The sequence below is a fragment of the Cavia porcellus genome, unplaced genomic scaffold, assembly GCF_034190915.1.
Source record: "Cavia porcellus strain 051 isolate PalLab524CR breed Dunkin Hartley unplaced genomic scaffold, mCavPor4.1 scaffold_13, whole genome shotgun sequence".
NCBI classification, from domain to species: Eukaryota; Metazoa; Chordata; class Mammalia; order Rodentia; family Caviidae; genus Cavia; species Cavia porcellus.
In genome coordinates, this window is record NW_026947496.1 from 68,256,944 (window position 1) to 68,282,741 (window position 25,798).

Sequence of the window (25,798 nt, forward strand, 5' to 3'; positions counted from 1 at the left end):
TAATAGACATATACAGAGTGTTCCATCCAACAACATCAGAATACACATTCTTCTCAGCAGTACGTGGGACATTCTCTAAAATAGATCATATATTAGCCCACAGAGCATATTTAAATAAATGCAAAAAGAGTTGAAATTATCCCATGCATGTTATTAGATCATAGCACCATGAAATTAGAAATTAATGATAAAAGATACTGCAAAACTCCATAAACACATGGAAACTGAATAACACACTCTTGAGTAATCAGTGGGTCACAGTGGAAATTAAAGAAGAAATTAAACAAAGCTACAAGCAAACAAAAATACAACTTACCAGAATCTGTGGGATGCAATGAAAGCTGTCCTCAGAGGAAAATTTATTGCACTGAGTTCCCACATCAGGAAAACAGAATGAATACAAATAAATAACCTGATGTTACACCTCAAACATCTAGAAAAAGAGAGTAAGTCAAGCCCAAAGACAAAAGAAGGGAGGAAATTATAAAAATCAGAGCAGAAATCAATGGAATAGAGACTAAAATTATAAAAAGAAAAGAAAACAATCCAAAGAATCAATGAATCAAAGAGTTGGTTCTTTGAAAGAATAAATAAAATTGAAGGGCCCCTAGTCAACCTTATTAAAAAAAAAGGGAAGAAAAAGCTCAAATTCATGCAATAAGGAATGAAAAAGGCGAAATAACTAAGACTCTGTAGTAGAAAGACCCAACTAAAAAAGAACTACAGACCGATCTCCCTAATGAACACAGATGCAAAAATCCTCAATAAAATATTGGCAAATAGGATGCAGCAAATCATCAAGAAGATTATACACCATGACCAAGTGAGATTCATCCCAGGAATGCAAGGATGGTTCAACATACGTAAATCAATAAATGTAATCCACCATATCAATAAAGCCAAAAGTAAGAATCACATGATCATTTCTATAGATACAGAAAAAGCTTTTAATAAGGTCCAAGATTCATGATAAGAATCTTACAGAAAATTGGAATAGATGGTCTTTACCTCAATGTGATAAAGGCCGTCTATGACAAACCAACAGCCAGTGTCATGCTAAATGACCCAAAACTGAAGGCCTTTACCTTGAAATCAGGCACAAGACAAGGATGTCCCTTATCACCACTCCTATTTAATATAGTACTGGAAATTGTAGCCAGAACAATTAGACAAGAGAGAGAAATAAAAGGGGTAAATATAGGAAAAGAAGAAGTTAAATTATCATTATTTGCAGATGACATGATACTTTACATAGAAGACCCCCAAAACTCCATTGAAAGACTCCTAAAAAATAAATTCAACAATGTAGCTGGATACAAAATCAATACACAAAAATCAATAGCACTTCTATAAACTAATAACAAGATCACAGAGAAATAAGAGAAGACACAGTCTTCATACTAGTAACCAAAAAAAAAAGAAATATTTAGGAATTATTCTCATGAAAGAAGTAAAAGATCTATATAGGGAAAATTATAATACCCTGAAAAAAGAAATTGAAGAGGATCTCAGAAAATGGGAAGACATCCCTTGTTCATGGATAGGAAGAATAAATATTGTGAAAATGGTCATTCTCTCAAAACTGTTATACAGATTCAATGCAATTCCAATAAAAATACCATCAACATACCTCATAGATCTGGGGAAATCACCCCTAAATATCATCTGGAACCAGAAGACACCTAGAATAGCAAAGACAGTTCTAAGCAGCAAATGCAAGGCAGGAGGCAACAAAATCTCTGACTTGAAGTTATACTATAAAGCAACTGTAGTAAAATCAACAGGGTACTGGAATAAAAACAGACCTGAAGATCAATGGAATAGATTAAAAGATACGACCACAACTACAAACACACTCAACCACCTTATCTTTGATAAAGGGGCAAACATGTTTACTGGAAGAATGACAGTCTCTTTAATGAATAGTGTTGGAAAAGCTGGCTCTCCATATGCCGAAAACTAAAGCTAGACCCATGCCTATCACCATGTACTAAATTAAAATCTAAATGGATTAAAGATCTGAATATTAAAACAGAAACACTAAATTTGTTGGAAGACATAGTGAGTAAAAACCTTGAAGACATAGGGATACATAGAGAATTCATGAACAGGAATCAAATTGCATGAGAAATACTTCCCAGAATCAATAACTGGTATCACCTCTTATTAAAAGGTTTCTGCACATCAAAAGAAATCTCCAGCATAGTGAAAAGAAAACCCACAAACTGGGAAAAAATCTTAGTGAACTGTCCCTCAGACAAAGGACTTCTGTCTAAAACATATAAAGAATTTTTAAAAAATCAGACCCCCAAATTCAAAGATCCAATCCAAAAATGGGCATCTGAGATGAATACACACTTCTCAGATGAAATACAAATTGCAAATAAATACATGAAAAAATGTTCATCATCATTACTCATTAGAGAAATGCAAATTAAGACCACCGCCATGCCACCCTGCCTTGGAGCCAACCAAATATAGACTAAAACCTCCAAAAACTGTAAAAAATAAACCTTTCCTTTCCCAACTTTGGGCATCAGATATTTTGTCTCAGCGACAAATAAAAAGTAACTAAGACACTAGGTAAGCACCTCTCCCTTTCATTCCTATCCAAGCTACTGTTTTCCAAACTCTAGATACTGCTGGAGAAGCTGAGTTCCTAGCACACAGCGCTCTACCATTTAAAAAAAAGTCCCTCCTTTCTTTTAAAATGAACTTGTCAAGAGTACTTCTCTCTTAACACAGTCTGCCATTCAGAGGCCCATAGGTCCTGTGAGCATTATTTAAACAAGAGTAAAATACGATGGTGGCCAGTATTGAAACATACTTACTGGGGAGAGTTAGTGCTTGGCCTCCTCGCAGGGAGAGCACAGTGGGATCCTGGAGAAGTTCATTTTGTTCTGATGTAATTATCCCAAAGTTCATTATCTGTTGATGTTCTTTGTTGTCTGTTTCATTTTAGCAATTCTTTAATTCAGATATTGGTGGATAGGGGGCGTAATTGTAGTTCTTCAGAAGACATTTCTTATGGTTAGAAATCAGCTCCTTTGGAGGGAACAGGGAGGTTTGTAGACAAAGACTTCTTAAGCTCATTAACGAAGGTTAGTAAATAATGGTTTGATCTTTTTTTCTTAGATTCAATGTTTAAATGCTCACTCTTCAAGGCACCTTTGCCTTTCTTAGTGGCTCAGGGCAGAATACAAGAGGAAAAACACACAGCCAGGCATTGAGAAATTTGCATTTAAACTGGGAGAGAAAAGCATGCAAATGAAACTGAGACTCTAAATTGAATAGCAATTCTAGGGTTATCCGGAGCAACAAACACATTTTTAAGTGTCAAATTAGCCGGCTAGACAATCTGTAGAGAGGCTCCGTGGTAAAGCAGGAAAGGCATAGGACTTTCAGTCTCGTGCTTTGCTGTGTACTGTGTACTGTGTTTCAGCAATTTGACTGAGTTATTCTTCTCTCTCTTAAGTTTTAATTTCCTCAACTGCAAAATGAGATAGTGCCTATACTTCAGAGTTGCTTTAATGATTAAGGAGACATTAAGTAAAATTGTTATTATTCAGTAAGTAGGAATGAGACGGGTGGGGAGGTTCGACCTAGAGATTACCCTAACCCTGAGGGAAGAGTTTAGATAGTTTACATTGTAAGTAGGCACTGATCCTTAAACTTTTAAGGGAAGACTATTTATTTTTTGAGGCTCTGAGGATCAAACCAGATCCTTGACCATGCTAAGTGCATACTGTACCACTGAGCTACACCTCCAAGCCCAGAGGATGGTTTTGGGAGTGCATTCCTGAGAAGTCCTTCCCAAAGGCATTTTGGAATGTTCTCATCCTCTAACCAGAAGGGGGAGAGTTAGCTGGGATTTGTTCACGTATTTGAGATTGTGGCTGTGGCTGAACAATGCTTCGAGCCTCTTCTTTGAGAGGCCAGACCTGCAGCATAGCAGCCAGGCCCACAGCCCGATTCTCACCCGGAGCTTTTGGATGTGTCTCCTTCTCTGCTTGTCCCCTTGTTTGTTCTCTGCTTCCCCTTTTTGGTTCAGTAAATGGGCCCCTATGGAGTGACAGATTATGGAGGAGTGACAGATTATATGCATTATTGCATATAGATTTTATTTGATGTTCATTTTTCTGTGACATGGGGATCTTCCTAGAAAAGAATCAATGACCTCAAAAAAGGAGACAGGTCTGAGAGCTTATGTGGCATTTTTTAACAAAGTGTAACAAATTGTGGACATGTGAAAAGAAAAGGCTTTTAGGGTGTGCAAACTGTGATAAGGTAAATTTATGGGTAAACAGATGGTAGATAAAGATATTATGTCACGTTGTGCAGGTTCCTTGGTGCTGATTTTGTCTTCTTCATGACCATGACCATTTCCCCCTAGGAGGAAATGTATGAGAGTCTTCTAGAGTTGTGCATTTAAAGGAAGCTCCAAGAAGGCTTCTTTTTGTATCTATTGAATCTTACTGAAATGACTTTGACTAAAAATCACCTGGATTGCCAAGCTGGCATATTTTTGGGTGGCATATTCTGATTCCTTTTACTTCCCTCCAGAATAAAAAAATGAAACTTAAAGCTAAGTAAACAAAGAAATGATGAACTCTATACTAGATTAACTAGTTGAAACATCCACAAATGAAACACAAACACATTTTAAAATTCTTTTTCTTTTTGTTTGTTTGTTTTGTTTTTTGAAGCAGGGTCTTGCTATGTGTAGTTCAGGCTGGCCTTGGCCTCGTGATGCTCCTCCTGCCTCAGCCTTCCAAGTGCTGGGATTATAGGCATGGACCACCATGCTTGGCTTTTCTTCCTTTTCTGATTGTTACCTAAGGTATTTAGATTTTAGACTTTCAGACTAAAGTTAAAACAAATTAATAAATAGATTCATTGGTAAGTGGATTTTTAAAAATTTTTATTACTACATGTTTCCAGTACATAATAGTCACATTCCTCATGGGGAGTTGAAATATATATATGTATATATATCACATCTCAATTCTTTTTTCATTCTGTCCCCTCCCATGCTCTCCCTTTTCTTTCCTCCTGCCATCTTTTCCTCTATTTTTCATTGGTACATTTAGATATGCATAATGATAACTTTGATCATAGTGAATTTGTACCTTACATGATATATCTTGCTTTTTCTTTTTTTCCTATTCCTCTTCCTTCCTTTAACTCCTCTTCCCCTTCTTATTTACAAAAGCTTTGTTTCTACTTTTTCACCTCTATTCTCTTTTTTTTCCTTGTCTCTTCCTTCCTTTCTCACTCCCGTTCCCTGTTCCCCTTCTCATTTCAAAATTTTCTCCCCGTTTCCCAACTTGTGTTATGCATTGTGGTCCTTGTTTACACTTTCAATTTCTCACACAGAGAAACAATGCAGTGTTTAAACATGTGTGTCCAGCTTGTTTCTCTTAAATGTATGATTTCAAGGTGCATCCATTTAGCTATTACAAGCTTATCCTCCTTTATGATAGAAGTAGACTCCATTATATAGAAATCTCCATATCTTTATCCATTCTTCAGTTTATGGGCATTTGGGTTGTTTCCAAGATTTGGCTATTACAAACTGTGCTGCTGTAATCATAGGTATGCTTGTATCACTGCTACTTTTAATTCTTTTGAGAACATACTAAGAAGGGCAGTATCTGAGTCAAATGGACCTTCTAGTTTTAGTTTTTTGGGGAATCTCCATACAGTGATCATTTGGACAGCTTACCTCGAATAAAGAGCAATTACCTTCACTTTGGCTAAACCTGGCCCTATCTCCGTGTACAGATATGTATAGAGCTGGCTAATTGTCTCTAAGCAATGTACATAGGGCTGGCTGAGGTGCTGATGCATAATCATAAAAGTTAGGCAACAGCTACTCTTTCCCTGCCATGGCATTCCACTGCTCTATGCTGTCGATTAGTGCCTTAAGAGGCTATGACTTCCCAGGGCAGAAAAGTTTGCACATCAGACACTGAAGTACTAACCTGCAAATATTAAATGCTACCTCAATTGTGTTATGCCGATTGGTCTGTCTGCATATTCTCTCTGCATATTGCAGAGGTGCTTTCTAGCTACCCCAGCTCACAGTATTCACAGAATTCCCACCATTCACACGATCATTCATTCTCTAACCACTCCCTGTTTCATGAATTAATAAAATCTGGGTTAGGCCATGGGTCAAGGACTTTGTTCCAATAGAGCTTTATCCTGGCAGTACTTAGGACGCCTTGGCTGATCATAATTATAAATACATCTTAGTGTCTTTATTCTCACCATGGGTTGCACTGGAAGTGGTAGATTGAAACTAACTTGCTAGAATTCCAGTGTTTACATGGGATTACAAATATAAACTTCCTGGACAGAAAGGGATCTCTATATTCCACACTGATTTCCACAGAGGTTGCACCAGTCTGCACTCCCACCAACAGTGCAGAAGGGTTCCTTTTTCTCCATAGCCCTGACAGCATTTGCTGTTGTTGGTTGATTTCTTGGCGATAGCCATTGGAATGAGATGGAATTTCAGTGTTGTTTTAATTTGCATCATTCTATTCATCAGTGATGCTGAACATTTTAAAATATATTTATTTGCTGTTTCTACTTTGTCATCTGAGAAGTGGCTATTCACTTCAGATGCCCGTTTTTAAACTAGGTTTTTAAATTTGGGGAGGGAGTCTGATTTTTTTAAGTTCTTTATATAGTCTAGATATTAGTCCTTTGAGGAAAAATTTTTTCCTACTCTGGGTTATCTCTTCACTCCGTTGATAGAAAAAAAAGCGCTTTTTAATAAGATGAGATTCCAGTTATTATTTCTCATATTTTGTGTGTGATCAGGGTTTTGTTCCATAAAGTCTTTGCCTACACAAACATCTTCAAGAGTTCTACTTATTCTATATCCTAGCGGATTTAGTGTCTCTGTTTTAATAATTAGATTTTTTATTCATTTTGATTTTAGTTTAGTACATGGTGAAAGATATGAGTTTTAATCTTCAGCATGTGGAAATTGTTTTTCCAGCACCATTTATTAAAGAGGATATCTTTCTTTCAGTGAAAATATTTGGCTACTTTGTCAAAGATAACATGTCTGAGTGTGTTTGGAGTTCTTTCTGCATTTTCTCATCTGTTCCTTTGATCCTCAGGTCTATTTCTTTGCTGTACCATGCTGATTTTTATCACTGTAGTTTTTCAGTATAGTTTCAAGTCAGGGATTGAGATGCCTCTTACCTTGCTTTTGTTGCCCAGAATTGCCTTTGCTATTCTAGGTCTCTTCTGGTTCCAAAAGAATTTTAGGATTGTTTTCTCTAATTCTGTGGGATACGCTACTGGTATTTTTATGGGATTGCATTAAATCTGTATGACAATTTTGTATAATTCTGAAAGGTTATTTTCACTAAATTGGTTCTTCCTATCCAAGGACAAGGGATATATTTCCATTTTATAATATCTTCTTCAATCTTTTTTCAGAGTACTGTAGTTTTCAATGTAAAGTTCTTTTATTTCCTTCATTAGATTGATTCCTAGGTATTTCTCTTTTTTTGATAGTATTGTGAGAGGTGTTGTTTCTCTAATTTCTCTCTCAGTGAGTTATCTCTCAGTGATTATTTGTGTACATAAATGCTGTTGATTTTTGAATGTTGATTTTATATACAGCTATGTTACTGGATTTAGTTATTAAATCTTGAAGTCTTTTGGTGAAATTTTTGAAGTCTTCTGTGTAAATATCATGTCACCTGCAAATAATGATAATTTAATTTTTTCCTTTCCTATCCTTATTCTTTTCTTGTCTAATTGATCAGGATAATGTTTTCAAAGCTTTATTGAATAAGAGTAGTGTTAGTGGACATTCTTGTCTCATTTCTGATTTTAGAGTTTAAGCTTTTAGTCTTTGTCCATTTAGTATGATGTTGGCTCACTTTAGATCCTTGCTGGGTCCTGGGAATCTACCTTCCCCCTTCTTCTCTTGCTATATTCAGCATCTGGACAGCAAATCTCAGAGAGGCTGTTTCTCTGCAGTTCACCACTTCACCATCTTCCTAGAAATTTCTCCTTCTTTCTTTGAAGTGCTTGCTTTTTACATTCTTCTTCTTCTTCTTCTTTTTTTTTTGTATTAGGAATCGAACTCAGGTCCTTGTGCTTGCCAGGCAGGTGCTGTGCCACTGAGCTAAATTCCTGGCCAAGTACTTGCTTTTTCATGTGTCCAGTTTGTGAACACTTTTTACTGTTTTAGCCAGAAAATTGATTTGGTAGTGAGAGGAGGGAAAGGCAAGACATGAACTCAACAGTCCAAGTGAGTTTATTATTGAACTTCTCTGATCTGAAGGTAGAAGAGAGAAGGTGTTGTCTTACAGATTCAGGGGTTTTAAGGGGTTGGAAGGGGTGGGAGTGATTTCTGGGGGAGTCTTTAGGAGACTTAGCAGGGAACTTTTAATTTCCTTTTTGGTATCTGGCTGTTTTCCTCAGTAAACTGAAGATTAAATAAACAGACTTAGATTTCCTGAAATGTTGAGCTTTGGTCAAATAGCGATTGCTGTCCGGTCTCTGTTAGGTGGAATCCTGGTCAAATTGGGGAAAGCAATTATCATCTTGTTCCTACAGTAGATTACTACAGTTTGCATATAGGCAACACTAGACTATTTAACTTTATTAATCATTGTAATGTCTGTACAGAAATCAGGTGGAGAGAGCTCTATATATTTGTTATAATGTAGAGCTCAGTAATTTTCAGTGGTTCTTTTTTATTTTATAAAAAACCAAAATTTCTTTAAAAAATGAGTATAAAACAGTATACTGTATCATTGTCTTTAAAGTAGTCATTTAGAATACAAGAGATAAGACAAAATGATTCTCTTATAAAAAGAGAAAAAATAGCACAAAACTTTCTTTTCAGTGAACTAAGGGAAAATACTAGTATAAATGAAAAAATTAGCGTATATATTAAAATATTTTTGAAACAGTGGAATAGGTAATTTGGGGAATTATTTGAATTTCTCTCTGTTTCCTATTTTGTGCTTTATTTGTAGTTTTTCATATAGGAAGAACCATGCAATATTTAAACTTGTATGTTTGGCTTATTTCACTTAATATTATGTTCTCAAGTTATACCAGTTAATTATAAATGCCTGAAGTTTATCTTTCATTATGACAGAGTGGTGCTCCACTGTGTATAAATCTTACATTTTCTTTATCTATTCATCTGTTGATGGGCATATACACTGTTTTCAAAATCCAGCTATTATAAATTATGCAGCTGTATTACAGATATGCGTTTATCCCTGTAATATGTTGATTTTTAACTCTTTTGGGAAATAACAGTGCTTCTTGTTACAGTTTTTCCTCCTTTACATACCCAGTGGGAATTGGTATTATTTTGAGTCATAAGATTGGGAACAACTTCTGTGATTAATCTTTAAAGTTTTTTTTTTGTTTTAGTACTGGGGATTGAACTCACAACCTCACACTTACCAGGCAAGCACTTGAACACTGAGCTAAATCCCTGGCTGTCAACTTTTGTGTTTACAAGAAAATCTAATTTTTTCCCTACACACTAGTCATAAATTTTTTTTTTAAATTTTTTTGTTCTGGTTCAGGTTGTGGTGGGAGGAGCGAATAATAAGCCACACATAATTGGAACAAGGCTTGCTTCCTTTTCTCTGAGTCACATTTTAGATGCTGTATAGCTGATGGATTTGAATGTGATTTTATGTTTTCTTGGCAGTTAAAATATGACAGGAAAAGTATGGCATAGAAAATAATGTAGAAACCCTGTCTCCTGTGCTCGTTAGAAGCCTGTGCTTGTAGAGAAGTGAGGCTTCCTCCTAGAATGGATTTCACCATGTTGCTAATCTTTCCTTTTAGTGACAGGTTAGAGGAGATGGAGGACATTATATTCTTGCTCTTTTTTCTCTGCCCAGGGATATTACCGAGCTGGTTATTCCCTGCTGCGGTTACTCCAGCCTTATGAAGCTGCTCGCATGTTTTTTGAGGGTCTGCGACTTCTGCAGAGCAGCCAAGACCAAGCTCAGATTCCTAATTTCCTTGTTGGCATCTTCACCACGATGAGCAGTAAGTTGAACTGGGGGGAAGTTTTTCCTGTTTTCAAAGTCCTTGTTTTCTTATGTGTATTCTGGGAGATAATTCCAGGGTGTTTCTTTGGGATGTATGTTGTTTGAATAAAAATGGTTTGCATATCAGAAAGCATTTGGAACTCAGGATGGCTCATAACTTTCTAAAACAATTAAGTCCTACTGCCCAAATGATTCAGCCTCATAAGTTTTCTGTATTGCTATTTGTAGAAATTTCATTACTTACACTACTTGTCTTTTGTGATGCTTGCTTTCCTGTGATCTTCATATGTATTTTTGTACTATGTTAAGAAATATTCTTGTTTGCTATGAAAATTATCTGGAGGATCCTATGAAAGCTAAGAATTGATGAGGAGTGTCATGGCTGTGAGGCTCCTTGCCTGGTACAGAAGATGGTTTCCATGAAGACTGGCACACTCAGTTTCAGAGGGACTCATTCAGGAACCTTCTGTGTGCTTGCACTAGATTACTACCTTGATGACCTGGTCAGTAAGATGACTTTCTCAGTGGCCCAGGTTTGGTAAAATTAGAAACCTCTAAAGCACAGTGAACACCCCTTGCCAGTTATGCTGTAGCCTTAAGTTTTGTAAATATCTAGGTCATTATTTTCAACTATTATTGGATCAAATTTAAATTGCACTTATTTGAGAATGTGCCATTTAATTTATTTATGTTTTGCCACTGAGAGACAGCACTGATTATGTGATATACCTCTGTTTTAAAGATGTTACAATGTGAAAAATGGCACACATTAGAATCATTGAAAGATAATCTGTGGCTTTCAGAAGTGAGGAATTCTTTGCTGACAGTTGATTCAGCTGTTAGCAGTTCAACTAACTGTGCCCATTGCTATTCCGGGAAAGCGGTGTCTGTGATAAGTGGTAGAACCCTACAGATTTTGACAAATTTGGCACCTAGAGGGGATCAGCATAGTAGCAGTTGATGATGAGCGGGGGTTAGATGGGCACAGCCGTGGCCCCCAGACAGAGAAGTAGAAAATCTTCAGGCAAATGCTAATGGTCACAGCTCTCTAGGTCATCAGCCTTTTGCTCATGGTGACCAAAGTTTGTCCGTCTTCCCTTCTAATGGGTTGGTCCATGCTCTAAACTACCTTTCTGTCTTTTATGCATTTTCTAAAAGTCAGTATCCTATCACAAGCCAGATCAGAGTTAAGGGAATTCAAACAATTGCTTTTTGATGACTATGCCTGTAGATACTAATCTGGGAGTTTCCATTCTGTCCCCATCCTGAGGGGTAGGGTGCAGAAAACAAGACTTTTTATGCCAATGCATGTGAAACACTTCTATTATAGTACTTCTTTTTGGAGGGTGAATGTATACTTGTGGTTCAATACCCAAATTATGAAAAATGCATTTTCATAGAAATTTTGTCTTTTTAAACCAATTTGTATTCATTTTTATGTTTACTTATATTTTGAAATTGATAATCCTGAAAGAGGTGCCATATCATACTGGCATTTAACCTATCCCCTTGGATATGAATTTGAGAGATATAATTTGGAGGATGGGCCACTAGATTAGAAGGATATGACTGACTAAAATAGTTGGTAGATCTAGGTACCAGTCTACATTTTTGTCACAAATTAACTGTGATCTGCTATAAAACCTCTCTTCATATATTGTAATTTCCATATGTTGGATATCAATAATATGTGTCACATTTTTCTTACAAGAAGTTGAATTTTGCAACTTACCTTATGCTTTCAATTCCTCTTCTATAAATGGAACTAATGAGGCATTGTCCTAGTGGTTTGTTTGAGAGACTAAATATAAGCACATATCATTGGGTTCTGAAAACAGAAAAGCTAAATGAATGTTACTTTACTTTATGCCATTTGAATCTTAGGGTATTGATTTTATGGCTGAACTTAAAATGATGCCCACTTTGATCAATATTTTAGCAATATAAGTAACATATTTTATTTTCACTTTTATCTCATTGGTAAAAGTTTGGAGTACATAATGATCACATTTCTTGTAGGGAGTTGGCATATGTATGTAACTGATCTTAATTCTTTTTTATTACTCTTTACCCTCCCTCCATTTGTTGACTTCATTCTCACTTGCAAAAGATCTATCTTCCTATTTCTTAATACCTATGTTTGTTTACTTATTTATATTTTGGGTTTATCATATAAGCAAAATCAGGAAATATTTAAGTTGTGCATCTGTTTTATTTCGCTTAAAGATGCATCCATTTTCCTATACATAACTCAAGTTTATCCTTCTTTACTGGCAGAGTAGTATTCCATTGTGTATAAATAGCACATTTTCTTTATTTCTTTGTTTATTAATGCACATATAGGCAGCTTCCATGATTTAGCTATTGTGAAGTATGCTACTACAAACATGTGCATGCATGTATCACTGTAACATGATGTGTTTAATTTTTTCAGGAAGATACCCAGAAGGGGAATAGCTAGGTCAAATGGAGTTGCTGAAGAAATTTTGAAGAATCTCCATAATGATTTCCATAATGCTTGTATTAGTATATATTCTTACCAACAAAGTAGAAGATTTCTTTTTCACCCACACCCTATTCAATATTTGTTATTATTAGAATTCATGATAGCCATTCTTTCTGGAGTAAAATGGACTCTCAGCATTGTCTTAATTTGCTTCTCTCTAAGATCAAAGATGTTGAACATTTTTTTCATGTGTTTATTGATTAATTGTACTTCTTCTGAGAAGTATCTGTTCATTTAAATTGCCCATTTTGACTGTTTTTTGTTTTGAATGAATTCTAATTTTTTTGAGTTTTTTATACATTCTAGATATTAGTCCCTTGTCCAAGATATAACTGACAAAAATTTCTTCCTATTGTGTTGGTAGTCTCTTCACTCTTTTGGTTATTTCCTTTGTTATGCAAAAGCTTTTTAATTTGATATGATCACTGTTTGTTAATTCTTGATGTTATTTCTTGTGCTTTTGGGGTTCTGTCCAGAAGTTCTTGTCTATGCCTATGTCTTGAAGCAGTTTTACCTATTTTATCTTCCAGTAGGTTAGGTGTTTCTGTTTTTGTTGTGTTGTGTTTTATTTTGCTTTGTTTTTAAAGACAGGGTGTTGCTAGGTAGTTAAGACTGAGACTGAACTCACTATGTAGCCTAGGTTAGCCTTGAACTGGCAGTCCTCCTACTTCAGCTTCCCAACTGCTGGGATTACAGGGATGCACCACCACGCCTAGTTTAAGTATCTCTCTTTTCCTATCTAGATCTTTGATCCATTTTGATTTTAGTTTAGTACATGGTGAGAAACATGGGTTTAGATTCAATCTTCTGCATATGTAACCAGTTTTCCCAGAACCATTTGTTAAAGAGGCTTTCTTCCATTGTATGTTTTTGGTTCTTTTGTCAAAGATTAGATAGCTGATTGTTTCTACATCTGCTATTCTGTTCCACAGACACTTGTGTCTGTTTTTGTGCCAATACTATCTCATTTTTATCACCATGACTTTGTAATATAATTTGAAATCTGGGATTGAGATGCCTCCTGTTTTGTTTTTGTTTCCCAGGATTGCTTTTGTTTTTCTGGGTCTCTTCTGGTTCCAGGTGAATTGTAGAAATTTTTTTTCCAGTTCTGTGATGTTGGTGTTTTGATTTAGATGGTGTTAAATCTCAGTTTTGGAAGTATGTCTATTTTGACAAAATTGGTTCTGCCTGTCTAAGATAGGGAATATCTTTGATGTCCTCTTTGATCTCCTTTACAGAATACTCATTGTCATTGTCGTGATCTTTGGTTAAGTTAATTCCCAAGCATTTAATTTTTCTCAAAGCTTTTGTGAAAGGTATTGTTTTTCTACATTCTTATCCAGTGGCTTCACTACTGGTGTAGAAGAATAGTATTGATTTGTCTATGCTGATTTTGTGTTCTCTGCTACATTGCTGAATCTGGTTATTAATTCTAGGAGTCTTTAATGGAATTTACTTCAGTCAATTAAAAAGGACTTTATATTTTGAAAATGTATATGTCCTTAAATTACCAGTTCTATATATGTGATCTGAATTCATTAGAAGACATTTTTGTAGATGCTCCAGTCTTCTTTCATATTAACATTTATAAACTATGGAACTTTCTTTCAGGTGACTCCATTGTTTTGCAGAGTTTTTTGCCTTGCTTTGATCACATTTTCACAACTGGATTTTCAACCGAAGTATGGCAATCTGTAATAGAAAAAATGGCAAAGAAAGGATTGTGGCATGTAAGTAAGAGGAGGTATCTCTTTTGGGGAAAGTAGGCTCCTGATTAAATAATTTCTTTCTGTTGCTACTGAGTGATTATAATGTATTATTTGTTGAGCTGGATGTTAGAGTAACTTTTGAACTGAAATTCCAAAAAAAGATGGAAAGTCATTGAGATATGTTAATCGGTTAGTTCTTCTTGCTTTTAAGATGGTAAAAATATTTAGTTTAAAACTAGTGGCAACCTTATTCCTTGCTGCATCTTCGTATTTTTTTTTTTTTTCAGTGACTTTTAGATATGGTCAGTGATTAAACAGCTGGCTCTCTGAAAACAAAACCCTGAATTGTAGAAATTTACCAATTTCTGTAGTGATCAGTTTTTCATGAGCAGTTTCCAGCTATTACTATGACTGATGGGACTAGAGTTGGGAAGAAATGTGCACAACCTGCTCACCAGCTGATAGGAGCTGGTTCCAGCTTATCATTTGATAGGTTCTAATGGGGCCAAATATATGCAGCTAATGTAGCACTGATATGCTTAAGAATTCATTGCTCCTGTTTTCAGCAGGCTTTGAGGAAATGTATAGAGAACTTAGTCCTCAGCAAAAAGTCAGTTTGCTGGACAGACCTTGGTAGCTTAGGCTAAACAATTTGGTAGGTAACTTAGCTTTTTTTTTTTTGAGACAGGTTCATGATATGTAGTGCAGGCTGGTTTTGAACTCACTATGTAGCCCCGGTTGGCCTTGAACTTGCAGTGATCCTCTTGCCTCAACCTCCTGAGTGCTGGGGTTACAGGCATGGGCTACCATGTCTGGCTGATAGATACCTTAAACTAGGAGACACAATTAGAGATTTTTTTTCATTTAAGCTTTAAAATAATCATTTTATACTAATCGCTGATGTGGAGAACACTGTTTTTAGAACATTATTATTCCAAGTTTTCTTTTCCTTCCTATCAGTCATTTCTACTATTGTCAGCAAAAAAAGACCGACTACCAAGAAATATTCACGTCCCTGAGTTGTCACTGAAAAGTCTCTTTCAGGTAAGTTGGCTTCTTACAATTGATGATTTCGTCAGTCCACCTTAGCCTTGTATTTGGGACTCCCTTTTAGCTGTTTCATCACAGATTTGGTATATATAATAATTTTAGGCATGAACCACAGCTAATCTAATTTTTACTGGTTCTAACTTTAATGGGAGAAGTAGTTTGAAGTTTTGCATTGATGTTGTAATCCCATAATTCTTCCCATGTGTCTTTTTTTTTTTTCCAGAAATATGTCTTCCTGGGACTTTATGAGAAAATGGAACAGGTGCCCAAGTTAGTCCAGTGGCTTATCTCCATTGGTGCAAGTATTGAGACTATAGGACCGTACCCTCTTCATGCCCTCATGCAACTCTGCATTCAAGCAGGTGAGTGCTCTCCCAGTTACCTCCAACTACCTTCCAACTTTGAGCCCCGGGACTCCACTGTGCACAAGTGAAATTAAAAGTTAGCTACCTGATTGGAGACTATCCAAATAATTTGAATTTTTAAATGGATGAAAGCAGCAGGAGGAATAGCATCATTTTTATTTCTCCTGGAACCTAATAGCTATAAGAGGTTCAGATAGAAAGGACTTTGTGTTGCTAGACAGATCCTGGCAGCAGAGTAGAGCCCTGGGACTCAGAGGAGACTTTGGATAGACAAATGCTGCTGTCCTCGGAGAGCTACGGTTTCTTCCTACTGGTAGAAGCAGCTTTTGGTGGTTCTCTTTCTCTACATTTATTTTCTTTCTAACCCAGAGGGTCAACTGCTGTGTTTTGAGACTCCGGTGGGAAATTCTTAGAGAAACATGGGCTACTACTGATACAGTTTAGTTGTGATTCTTTTAAAGAACTGCTATTTTCATGAAATTGTTTCTTTTTAAAGCTTTGTCTTCTGGTTAAAGTTTTTAAATTTTAAAATATTTTATTCTGTTATTAACATACGTGTACTCTCACACTCATACTTTAGAAAGAAGTTATTTTTGGGGCTGGGGATTTAGCTCAGCAGCATAAGCGCCTGCCTTGCAAGCAGGCAGTCGTGAGTTCGATCCCTGGTACTGATAAAAATGAAAAAAGACAAAAAAAAAAAAAAAAAAAAAAAAGAAAAGAAAGAAATTATTTTCCTTGACAATCATATGGGACATTTATCCATACCATTTTAGAGCCAGAAGGAGCCAAGAAAACTTTCTAGGTCCCTTTTTCTAGGTTGCGTCTTTTCCTCAGAAGTGGGAGTTTTGGTGTGGCCGGAGCTTGAGGCCTCAGACCTCCACTGTTGCTTTTCCTGGATTTGTCTTGCCGTTATCTAGTTCACATACTAGGCAATCCATGTGAGCTTTTATTCTTACTTAGATATAGGCAGATAAAACATTTCAAAGTAAAGCCTGTAAATCAATTTGGTTCTCCCAGCTTGAAATTCGGTTACAAGCAGCGTTACCAAGGTCAAGCCTTTCAGTTTATCTCTGATTGATTCTTCAGAGGGAAACTCTGATATGGTGACAAATGGTATTCATAGAGTTGGCAGAGGTGTGTGGCTTTCCAAGATCTCACAGCTGTAAAGAAGGAGTCTGGGAATAAAGGAGTATATCTTGTTATAGCAAGGTAGTGAGGCAATCTAACCAGAGATTCTGGCTTGATGACTAAACTGGAAGCTAGTGGCGGCCTGGCCAGACCCTCTTCGCATCAGTGCTCATCCCCAACTGCTCTCAGTGTTGGCTACTAACAACTCATAGCCTCTCTGCTGCCCCTCTTTGCCAGCAGGGAGGCTCCCAGGGATGATCACATGAGAATTCAAAAACTTGGCCTTTGTGCCTCAAGGCGGCTCAATTCTGAAGTGTAATTCGTGTTCCAGAACTCCTCACGGGCTTAAGGCTGGAGCTGATACCAGTCAAGAATACCTCCTAACTCAGCTCCTTCCCATACCCTATCTTCCTTCTCTCATTTTCTTCCCCAGAGATCTCTCCCCCTTAGTAAATCATATGTATAAGAATCCCTGTCATAAACTTCTTGGAAACTCTATCCAAGAATATTGTGAATAAGTCTCTGTGACTCTTCTTTTCAGTTTACAAACACCATTGTCTCCCTATATCTGCTCGAGGGTACAAATGTGTTTTAGGCTTTCCATTTGGTTGCCTTGGTTTGCCACCTATTAATTTGCTTTGCTGATTTTATGTATATAGAAAATGAATCTGTATCTCATTTTCATTCCCTGCAGGGGAAAACCAACTTTTCAGGTGGTTAATGGACTACGAGCCGGAGTGGAAAGGCCGCATCAATCAGAAGGATGACGATGGCTGCACTGTCTTGCATGTCGTGGCTGCCCACTCTCCAGGATACCTCATCAAGCGTAAGCAGCAACACCATACAGTGGGGCATGATGTGTGCTTCATGACTTTGGCTTTAGAAAACCTGCACAGCTTACCACTACTGTTCTAAAAAACCTCCACCCTGTGGCAGGCTCACAGGGCTAAACTTTCTCTTCAGTTAAATGTGATTGGGAGAACAGGCTGCAGGCAGAAAGAGGGCTGGCGGAGAGAAGGAAGAATTGCTGGGTTTCTGTGCTCTCTGGGCTTTGTGTGGCTTCTGAGGGAGTTACATGATTCAAAGACATGTGGGTCTGGCTGATTTGTTGCCTGTCTCATCACATGTTACCAAATGCTTTATTTTATTGGAATCTGTGTTAACTGCTAGAAATAAATTTGAACTGGACAACAGACATGGTACTTATGATTTAATACAAAGAGTGTGTCCTCTCATACAGGAGTCAGGTGGAAGAGATAGGCTAGTAAATGCAGAGAAAAGCTGGTTCTTTTGTCGTGGATGTCGTGTTCATCATATTCATCTGTTAAACAGGAAGGCTGTTCATTCCTGTAGTACTCTTTGAGAGCATTCATTTTTCCTGAAATGCTCAGCCTGCTCAGTCATTTTGTCTTTTGGATAAAAGAAAACTTTTCCCCCTGCTTTAAGGAACTGTCAGCCTCAGTGGAAAAGAGGTGACAGGAAGTGGTGGGAAGTTTGTGGCTGGTATTACTGCAGCCTAGAGCTGATCATGAGAAGCAGATTGGGCTGGTATCTGATGGCAAGAGACACTGGAAATTTGGATTTTTTAAAGAACTAAAATCTTATGGTTTTCGAATGTCTGTTCAGAATTAAGCATGCCTGTGGACTAGACAGCTTGGAGGCCTTCGTTTGTGGACCTCCAGTGTGGTAGTTCCTCTCGGGAAGCTGCAGCCTTTACTTTCATCAGGTCTCATGCAGAGTAGGGAGTCTTGTTTCTTCAGGGTCACTCCCCACTGAATGGGGGTCCAGGAACCTACATCGGGAGAAACAGGTTCTATAGAGTTTTTGAACTTTATTGAGATGTAATTCATAACTATATAATCGCCTTGTTTAAAGTGTACAATTCAGCGCTGCTTAGTAAATCACAGAGTTTTGCAACCACTGTGGCAGTGCAGTCAAGTTGAGATCATTTTTGTCATTCCCGGAGGAAACTCCAGATCCACTAGCAATCATTCCCAGTTTTTCCTTATTCTGCCAGTCCTAAGGAACCACTAATCCACTTTCTGTCTCTGCGGATTTGCCGACTCTGCACATATGATATAAATGGAAATACATAATGTATAGTTTTTTGTGACTAGCTTTTTCACTGGTATAATATTTTCAATGTTAATCTAAGTCAGTGGTGGTGAACCTTTTAAAGATGAGTACCCAAACTACAGCCCCAAGACCACTTATTTATTGTAAAGTGTCACCACTGCAATTAAACTTGTATGGTGAGCTTTTTAGTTTAGAAAAAACCAACTCATCCATTAACATCTTTTGTCTTAAAAGAAAAACAATGTGAGTGCCATAGGTTTGGCACTGTTGATCTAGGTTGTAGGAGGAATTAGCAGTACTTCATTCTTTTTTATTAGCAAATAATATTCTATTCCATGAATATATTATATTTGTTCATTCATTCATCAGTTGATACATAGATGAGTTGTTTTCACTTTTTGCTGGTGTGATTAATGCTGCTATAAACATTTATATAATTTGCATTATATAGGTCATTCACTTTGTTGGTTAAATTCATTCCTGGTTTTTTTGGTAGATATTGTGAATGAGATTCTTTTCTTGATTTTCTCTTCAGTAATTTTATTATTGGTGAATAGAAAAGCAGTAGATTTTGTAGCCTGCAGCTTTATTAAATTTTTTAGTTAGTTCTCAGTTATTTTTAATGCAGTCTTTAGGTTTTTCTGTAAAATCATGTGATCTTTTAATACTTTTACCTCTTTTTTTTCTATTTGGATATGATTTATTTCTTTTTCTTGTGTTACTATTATGGGAAGACTCTCACAAATATATTGAATTAGAATGATAACCGTGGACATCCTTGTCTTGTTCCTGTCTGAGAGAAAATGATTTCAGTTTTTATCCATTCAGTGCAATGTAGGCTGTAGATCTGTTGTATATAGACTTTATTGTGTTGATGTATCTTCTTTCTATACTTAATTTTTTGAAGGCTTTTTAAAATCATGAATTTTGTTGACTGCTTTTTTCTGTGTATGGTGAGATGATCATATGGTTTCTATTCTTCATTCTGTTGATGTAATGTGTTGTATTTGTCAATTTGCATATGTTGAGCCATCTTTGCCTCTCTGGGATTAATCCCACTTGTTCATATCATATAATCTTTTTATGTGATGTTGGATTTACTTTATTAGTGCATTTTTGAGAATTAATGCATTTATGTTCATCTGTTTTCTCCTCCTCCTCCTCCTCTTTCTGTTGTTGTTGTATCTTTCTTTCGTCTTAGTATCAAAGTAATACTGGCCTTGTAGAATGAGTTTGGGAAGGTTCTTTTCCTTTTAATTCTGAAATAGACTGAGAAGAATTTGTGTTAGTTCTTCTTCAATTTTGACAAAATCAGCAGTGAGGTTGTCTAGTTCTAGGATTTTCTTGGTTGGAAACTTTTATTCCTTATTTAATTCAGTTATTTGATATTGGCCTGCTCAGTTTTTCCACGTTCTTATGGTTCAATTTTGGTAGGTTTTATGTGTCTAGGATCCGTCCATTTATTCTTGGTTTTCCAGATTGTTGGCATATAGTTGCTTTTAATAGTCCATAATGGTGCTTTATATTTTTCTGGTATTAGTTGCAATGTCTCCTTTTTCATTTATTTGAGTCTTTTCTTTGTTGGCTAGCCAGCTAGAGGTTTGTCACCTTTATCTTTACAAAAACCTAATTCTTCTTTGAGTTTTTGAGTCTTTCAGACTCTATTTCACTTATTTCTGCTCATTGTTATTTCCTTTTTTCTACTTTTTTGTGTTAGGTTTGTTCTATCTTTTCTTTTTTGTTGCAGCCAATTATTCCTATAAAATTCCTTCTTCATATTGCTTTTCTTGTTTCCCATATTTTTTTCATACTCATTTGTTTCAAAAAATTTTGTAGTTTCCCCTTTGATTTTGACCCATTGTTTAAGTGAATTACAATATTTACAATAGCTAAAATAGCTAAGCTATAGAATCAGCCTAGGTGAAAATGTATAGGTATACAATGGAGTATTATGCAGCCACAAAGAAGGATGAAATTAAAATTTCAGACAGAATCAGAAATAATTAATAATATTAAAATAAGACAGAATCAGGGGCTGGGGATTTAGCTCAGCGGCATAAGCACCTGCCTTGCAAGCAGGCAGTCGTGAGTTCGATCCCCGGTACCGATAAAAAGGAAAAAGACAAAAAAAAAAAAAAAAAGACAGAATCAGAAATAATTAATAATATTAAAATAAGACAGACTTAAAAAAGAAAAAATACCACATTTTGGTCTCATACATAGAACCTTAAAAATATACAGAGACATAACATTAAAGTAGAAAAGGCATTAGAGAAGAGAAAGGGAATGTAGGGGGAGGCAGGGTGGGTAGGGCATGGAGATAGTCAAAAGATGTTGCATATATGCATGAATCTGCCAAAATGAAATCCATTGGTCTGTGTACTAATAAAAAGGAAAGAATATTGTTTAGTTTCCATCCTTTTATGTGTGTGTGTGTGATATTAGGAAATGAACCTAGGACCCTATGTGTGCTATTTGGCAAGCACTGTAATATTGAGCTACAACCCTAGCCCTTTTGTTATTGATTTCTAGTTTTGTTCCATTGTAGTTAGAGAAGATATGTGCTATAATTTTATATTTGTTAATTTGAGACATATTGTGGCCTAATGGTGAACATTCCATATGCAGAGAAGAATGTGTATTCTGTATCTGTTGGATGAAATGTTCTGTAAATTTCTGTTTGGTCCATTTGGTCTATAGTGTAGTTTAACTATGAGGTTTATTTGTTAATTTTTTTTGTAGATGATTTTTCTACTGATGGAAATGGGGTGATGAAGTCCTCATCTACTATTGTACTAAGATCAGTTTCTTCTTTCAGATCTTATAATGTTTGCTTTATATAATTGCATGTTCCAGTGTTGGGTGCATATTTACAGTGTTCATTTCCTTATGTTGAATTGGTTTCTTTATTACTATATGGTCACTTTTTTCTCTTTTTTTATAGTGTTGAGTTGAGTCTATGTTATCTGATATCTAGAGTTATTTGTCTCACTTTTGTTTTCCATTTGCAGGGTACAACTTTTTCCATTTTCAATCTGTGCATGTCTTGTGAAGTGAATTGCTTGGAGGTAGCAGCTCATGGGTATAGTTTTTAAAATATCTATTTAACCAGCCAAAATAATTTAATTAGGGAATATAATCATTTATATTCAGGGTTATTATCAATAAGTAATGATATGTTCTTGTCTTCTATTAATTTTTCTAGTTGTTTTCTGTATCCTATTCCCTTCTCCTCTTGTTCATCTTTGTGGTTTGGTGGTATTTTGTATTGACAGGGCTTGATTCTTTTTTGTGTATCTTAGTTTTATGTACTACTCTTTTTCATGATGCTCATTATCATCCTTTTGCTTCTAGTCTAGGACATCCTTAAGCATTTATTTTAGGGCCCATCTGATGGTGTTGAATTCTGTTTTGATTGTTTTGGAAACTCTTCCTCATTTATGATGGAGAACTTTGGTGGATCCTAGTATTTTTGGTCAGTGTTACATTGTGGATATAAAATGTTTCCCCAGTGGATTAGTCCACTGATGGGTTTATACTTTGATGACATTTTGGGACATGATGGAAATTTGGAAGGTGGGATCTAGTTGAAGACAATGGATCATGGGGTTGTTACCTTGGAAACTATGTTTGGTCCCTTCCTTTCTGGCCTTCTCTTTGCTTCCTAACTGCCATAAAGTAAGCAGCTTTCCTTTACTAAGCCCATCTGCCATGATATTTCAGCCTTACCACAGGCCTAAAAGGATTGGAACCAGCTGACCATGGTAAGCCTTAATAAATTTTTTCTCCTTTAAGTCATTTTTCTCAGGTATTTTATCACAGTGATGAAAAGCTAACACAGCCAGAAATTTGTTTCAGGACTTTGAATATGCCATTCCATTCCACTGAGGTCTGTAAAATGTCTGCTGAGAAATTTGCTATTTAGTATAATGGAAATTTCTTCTTTCTCTTTTATTCTTGACAATTTGATTGTAATTTGCATTGAGAATACTTTTGGTTGTTTGTTTTTTGGGTCAAGTATATTTGGGTTCTTTGGAATTTTCTGTACCTGGTGCCCATATTTTTCTCAATATCTGAAGAATTTTCTGAAATTGTTTTGTTGAATAAATTTTTCTATGGTGTTTCTCTTCTCTTTTTCTTCTTTGAGTTGATTTTTCTAAACTAAAACTTCAGTATTCAGGTTTAGTTGTGGTGTAAATACTTTGTGATAAATAACCCAAGTTAAAAATACGCAAAGAGATACAGGTTTTCATAATTATTTAAGGGAATGAGAAAGCAAAATTTAAAGAAAACTGACAGACTTTTTAAAAAGCCTCTTTAGTATTATTTCCCCTCTTTTCTGAGAATAACTACTTACTTTTCCTTTAGAAGAGCACCTCTTCGCAGGGTTATTTTTGAGTTATAATTTGAGAACTTGATCTTTAAAATGTTTGCTATCACTGGCATAGGAAAAATGATCTGATTACACACATGACACTGCTAACTAGGGTGTCATTTTTCTAGGATTTCTCAGCAGATAGAGCTAGGACATACATGTATACAAACTGAAGCATGATTATCACCATCTTGTACTTGTCTGCATCTGTCTGTATTAAAAACTATGAGTTTATACTGGAACATCGGATTCCAGTCCTGTGCCAAGGTCATTTATTCTTTTTAACTTTGTAACATTTGTTATCTATGCTATTTTTACTTATTTGTTCATTTCTATGAGTTTTAAGTTCACCTGTATGTTGTTGTTTTTGGATATTCGCTAATTCATTAACCCTGTGAGAAAATTATTTTCATTTTTGTACAGTGTTTTTTGTCTTTAACCTTAGAGAATTCAGAAAAGATGGTATTCTTTCCTCTTTTACCCTCTTTGCTATGACTGTGTTAGTCATTTTTAGTATGCCTCCTAGGCTCTTTTTTAGTATTTTGATTACATTTGGAGATTTTCTCACATTTTGGTTGGTTTTATTTGTGTATAGTTGGGGAGAGGATGTTAAACATTGCTATGGTGTTCCCGGAACCTAAACTTTGCAAAAATATGCACTTAGAAAGCCATTTCTCCTTATCCCTATTCTGCTGCTTCCCCAATTCTGTTTTTCACTTGTTTGATTATCTATCTGTAGATAGTCAATTTCTTTAATTTCAGATTTTTCCCCCTGTATTTCTTTTGCAGCAGTGAACAGATACATGTGTATTTTATTATATATCCTTTATATGAAGTCATATTATATTTTCTTTACCTTTTGCTTTCTTTTTCATTGACAGTATATCCTGAAATAGCTCTTCATATAAGCTCATGGGTAAAAGTGTGTATGTAGATTTGTTAGATATTATTAGGTTTTCATGTAGGAGGATTCCATCAATTTCATTACCACAGTGTATGAGTGTGTCTCTCCACAGATTTACCAACCGAATTTGCCACTGAGTTTAACATATTTTTGTTGTTTGACAGACAAGAATTGTTATTACAGTGTTGTTTTAATTTGTGTGGGTGGGAGCTTTTTTGTATTTAATAGTCATTTTTATATCTTTTTCTGTGAAAAATAAAAAACATAAACACTTTTATATGTTCTTGTCCTCTATTTTTTGAAGTTTAATCTTTGTTCTCAGTTTTAAAGATTTCTTTGTTCAGCAGTTCTTTTTTTTTTTTTTTTTTTTCTTTTTTTCTCGGGGTATCAGGAATGAAACCGATGACCTTGTGCTTGCCAGGCAGGCCCTGTGCACTGAGCTGTCTCCCCAACTCTTAAAGATTTCTTTGTTTGTTGTCTGTTAAACTCATCCAAAAAGTATACCTCCTTTTACTAAAGAAGTCTTCAGTAAAATTCTGACCAGTACGTCTAATTGAAAAGATTTTGGTCACATGCCTTCCATGGAACCAATCAGAGGGATGGAATTATCTGATTGGCTGAATTCTGATCACATGTTAACCTTCCAAGAGGATGCTGGGACAGAGAACGTTCGGCTGTGTGTGTGAGTAGCAATAGAAGATGTGGTTGTGACAGACTTGTGTGTCTGATTTTTACTTTCATGATGTCAGTTAGGCGGAGACTGGGAAGAGGTGCTCTTCTAAAGGAAAAGTAAGTGGTTATTCTCAGAAAAAAGGAGAATTAATACTAGTCAGACTTAAAAAAAAAGTCTGTCAGTTTTCTTTGAATTTTGCTTCCTCATCCCCTTAAATAATTTTGAAAACCTTTTCCTCTTTGCATATTTTAAAGTTGATATCTGGAATCTTTCTTTCTTTCTTTCTTTCTTTCTTTCTTTCTTTCTTTCTTTCTTTCTTTCTTTCTTTCTTTCTTTCTTTTTTTTTTGTACCGAGGATTGAATTCACAACTTCACACTTGCCAGGCTGACGCTGTGCCGCTGAGCTATATTCCCAGCCCCGACATGTGCAATTTTAAAACTGAGTAAATTATTGTAAGGAAGGGTAATTTTCAGAGTTATGTGTAAACTGATGTTTTGAAATACAGCTGTTACGGGGCCAGTGGCGAAAGAGCCGACTTGGCAAACGTGAAGTTGTGAGCTTCATCCTGGGCACCAAAAAAAAAAAAAAAAAAAAAAAAAAGTTAGACAAGAATTTTAATAGTAAAAAATATTCATCTATATGTTCCTGTTTTGGGATATTTCCTGTTTACTTTTTTTTTTTTTTTTTTTTTTTTGTCTTTTTTTCATTTTTACCGGTACCGGGGATAGAACTCAGGACTGCCTGCTTGCAAGGCAGGCGCTTATGCCGCTGAGCTAAATCACCAGCTTCCCTGTTTACTTTTTAAAAAGAAGTTTACCCTAATATATTTTGTGCTTGAATATCTTATTGGTCATCAGTGCTAATTCTTTTGAAATAAAAGTACTTATATAATTTTAAATTTAAAAACATGTCTTTGATTTTAAGTTACCAAGTCTTAAATTTTGTTTTGT

General features: G+C 35.8%; 1 protein-coding gene across 1 annotated transcript in view; it reads left to right on the forward strand.

Moving 5' to 3' along the window:
• Trank1 (tetratricopeptide repeat and ankyrin repeat containing 1) overlaps positions 1 to 25,798 on the forward strand; it is a 99,598-nt gene that overhangs the window by 10,675 nt on the left and 63,125 nt on the right. Inside the window, exons 3-7 of the mRNA XM_003473389.5 lie at positions 9,909 to 10,059; positions 14,179 to 14,297; positions 15,237 to 15,320; positions 15,550 to 15,688; positions 17,514 to 17,645. Coding sequence (XP_003473437.2) covers positions 9,909 to 10,059; positions 14,179 to 14,297; positions 15,237 to 15,320; positions 15,550 to 15,688; positions 17,514 to 17,645 — 625 coding nt within the window. The remainder of the gene's footprint in view (positions 1 to 9,908; positions 10,060 to 14,178; positions 14,298 to 15,236; positions 15,321 to 15,549; positions 15,689 to 17,513; positions 17,646 to 25,798) is intronic.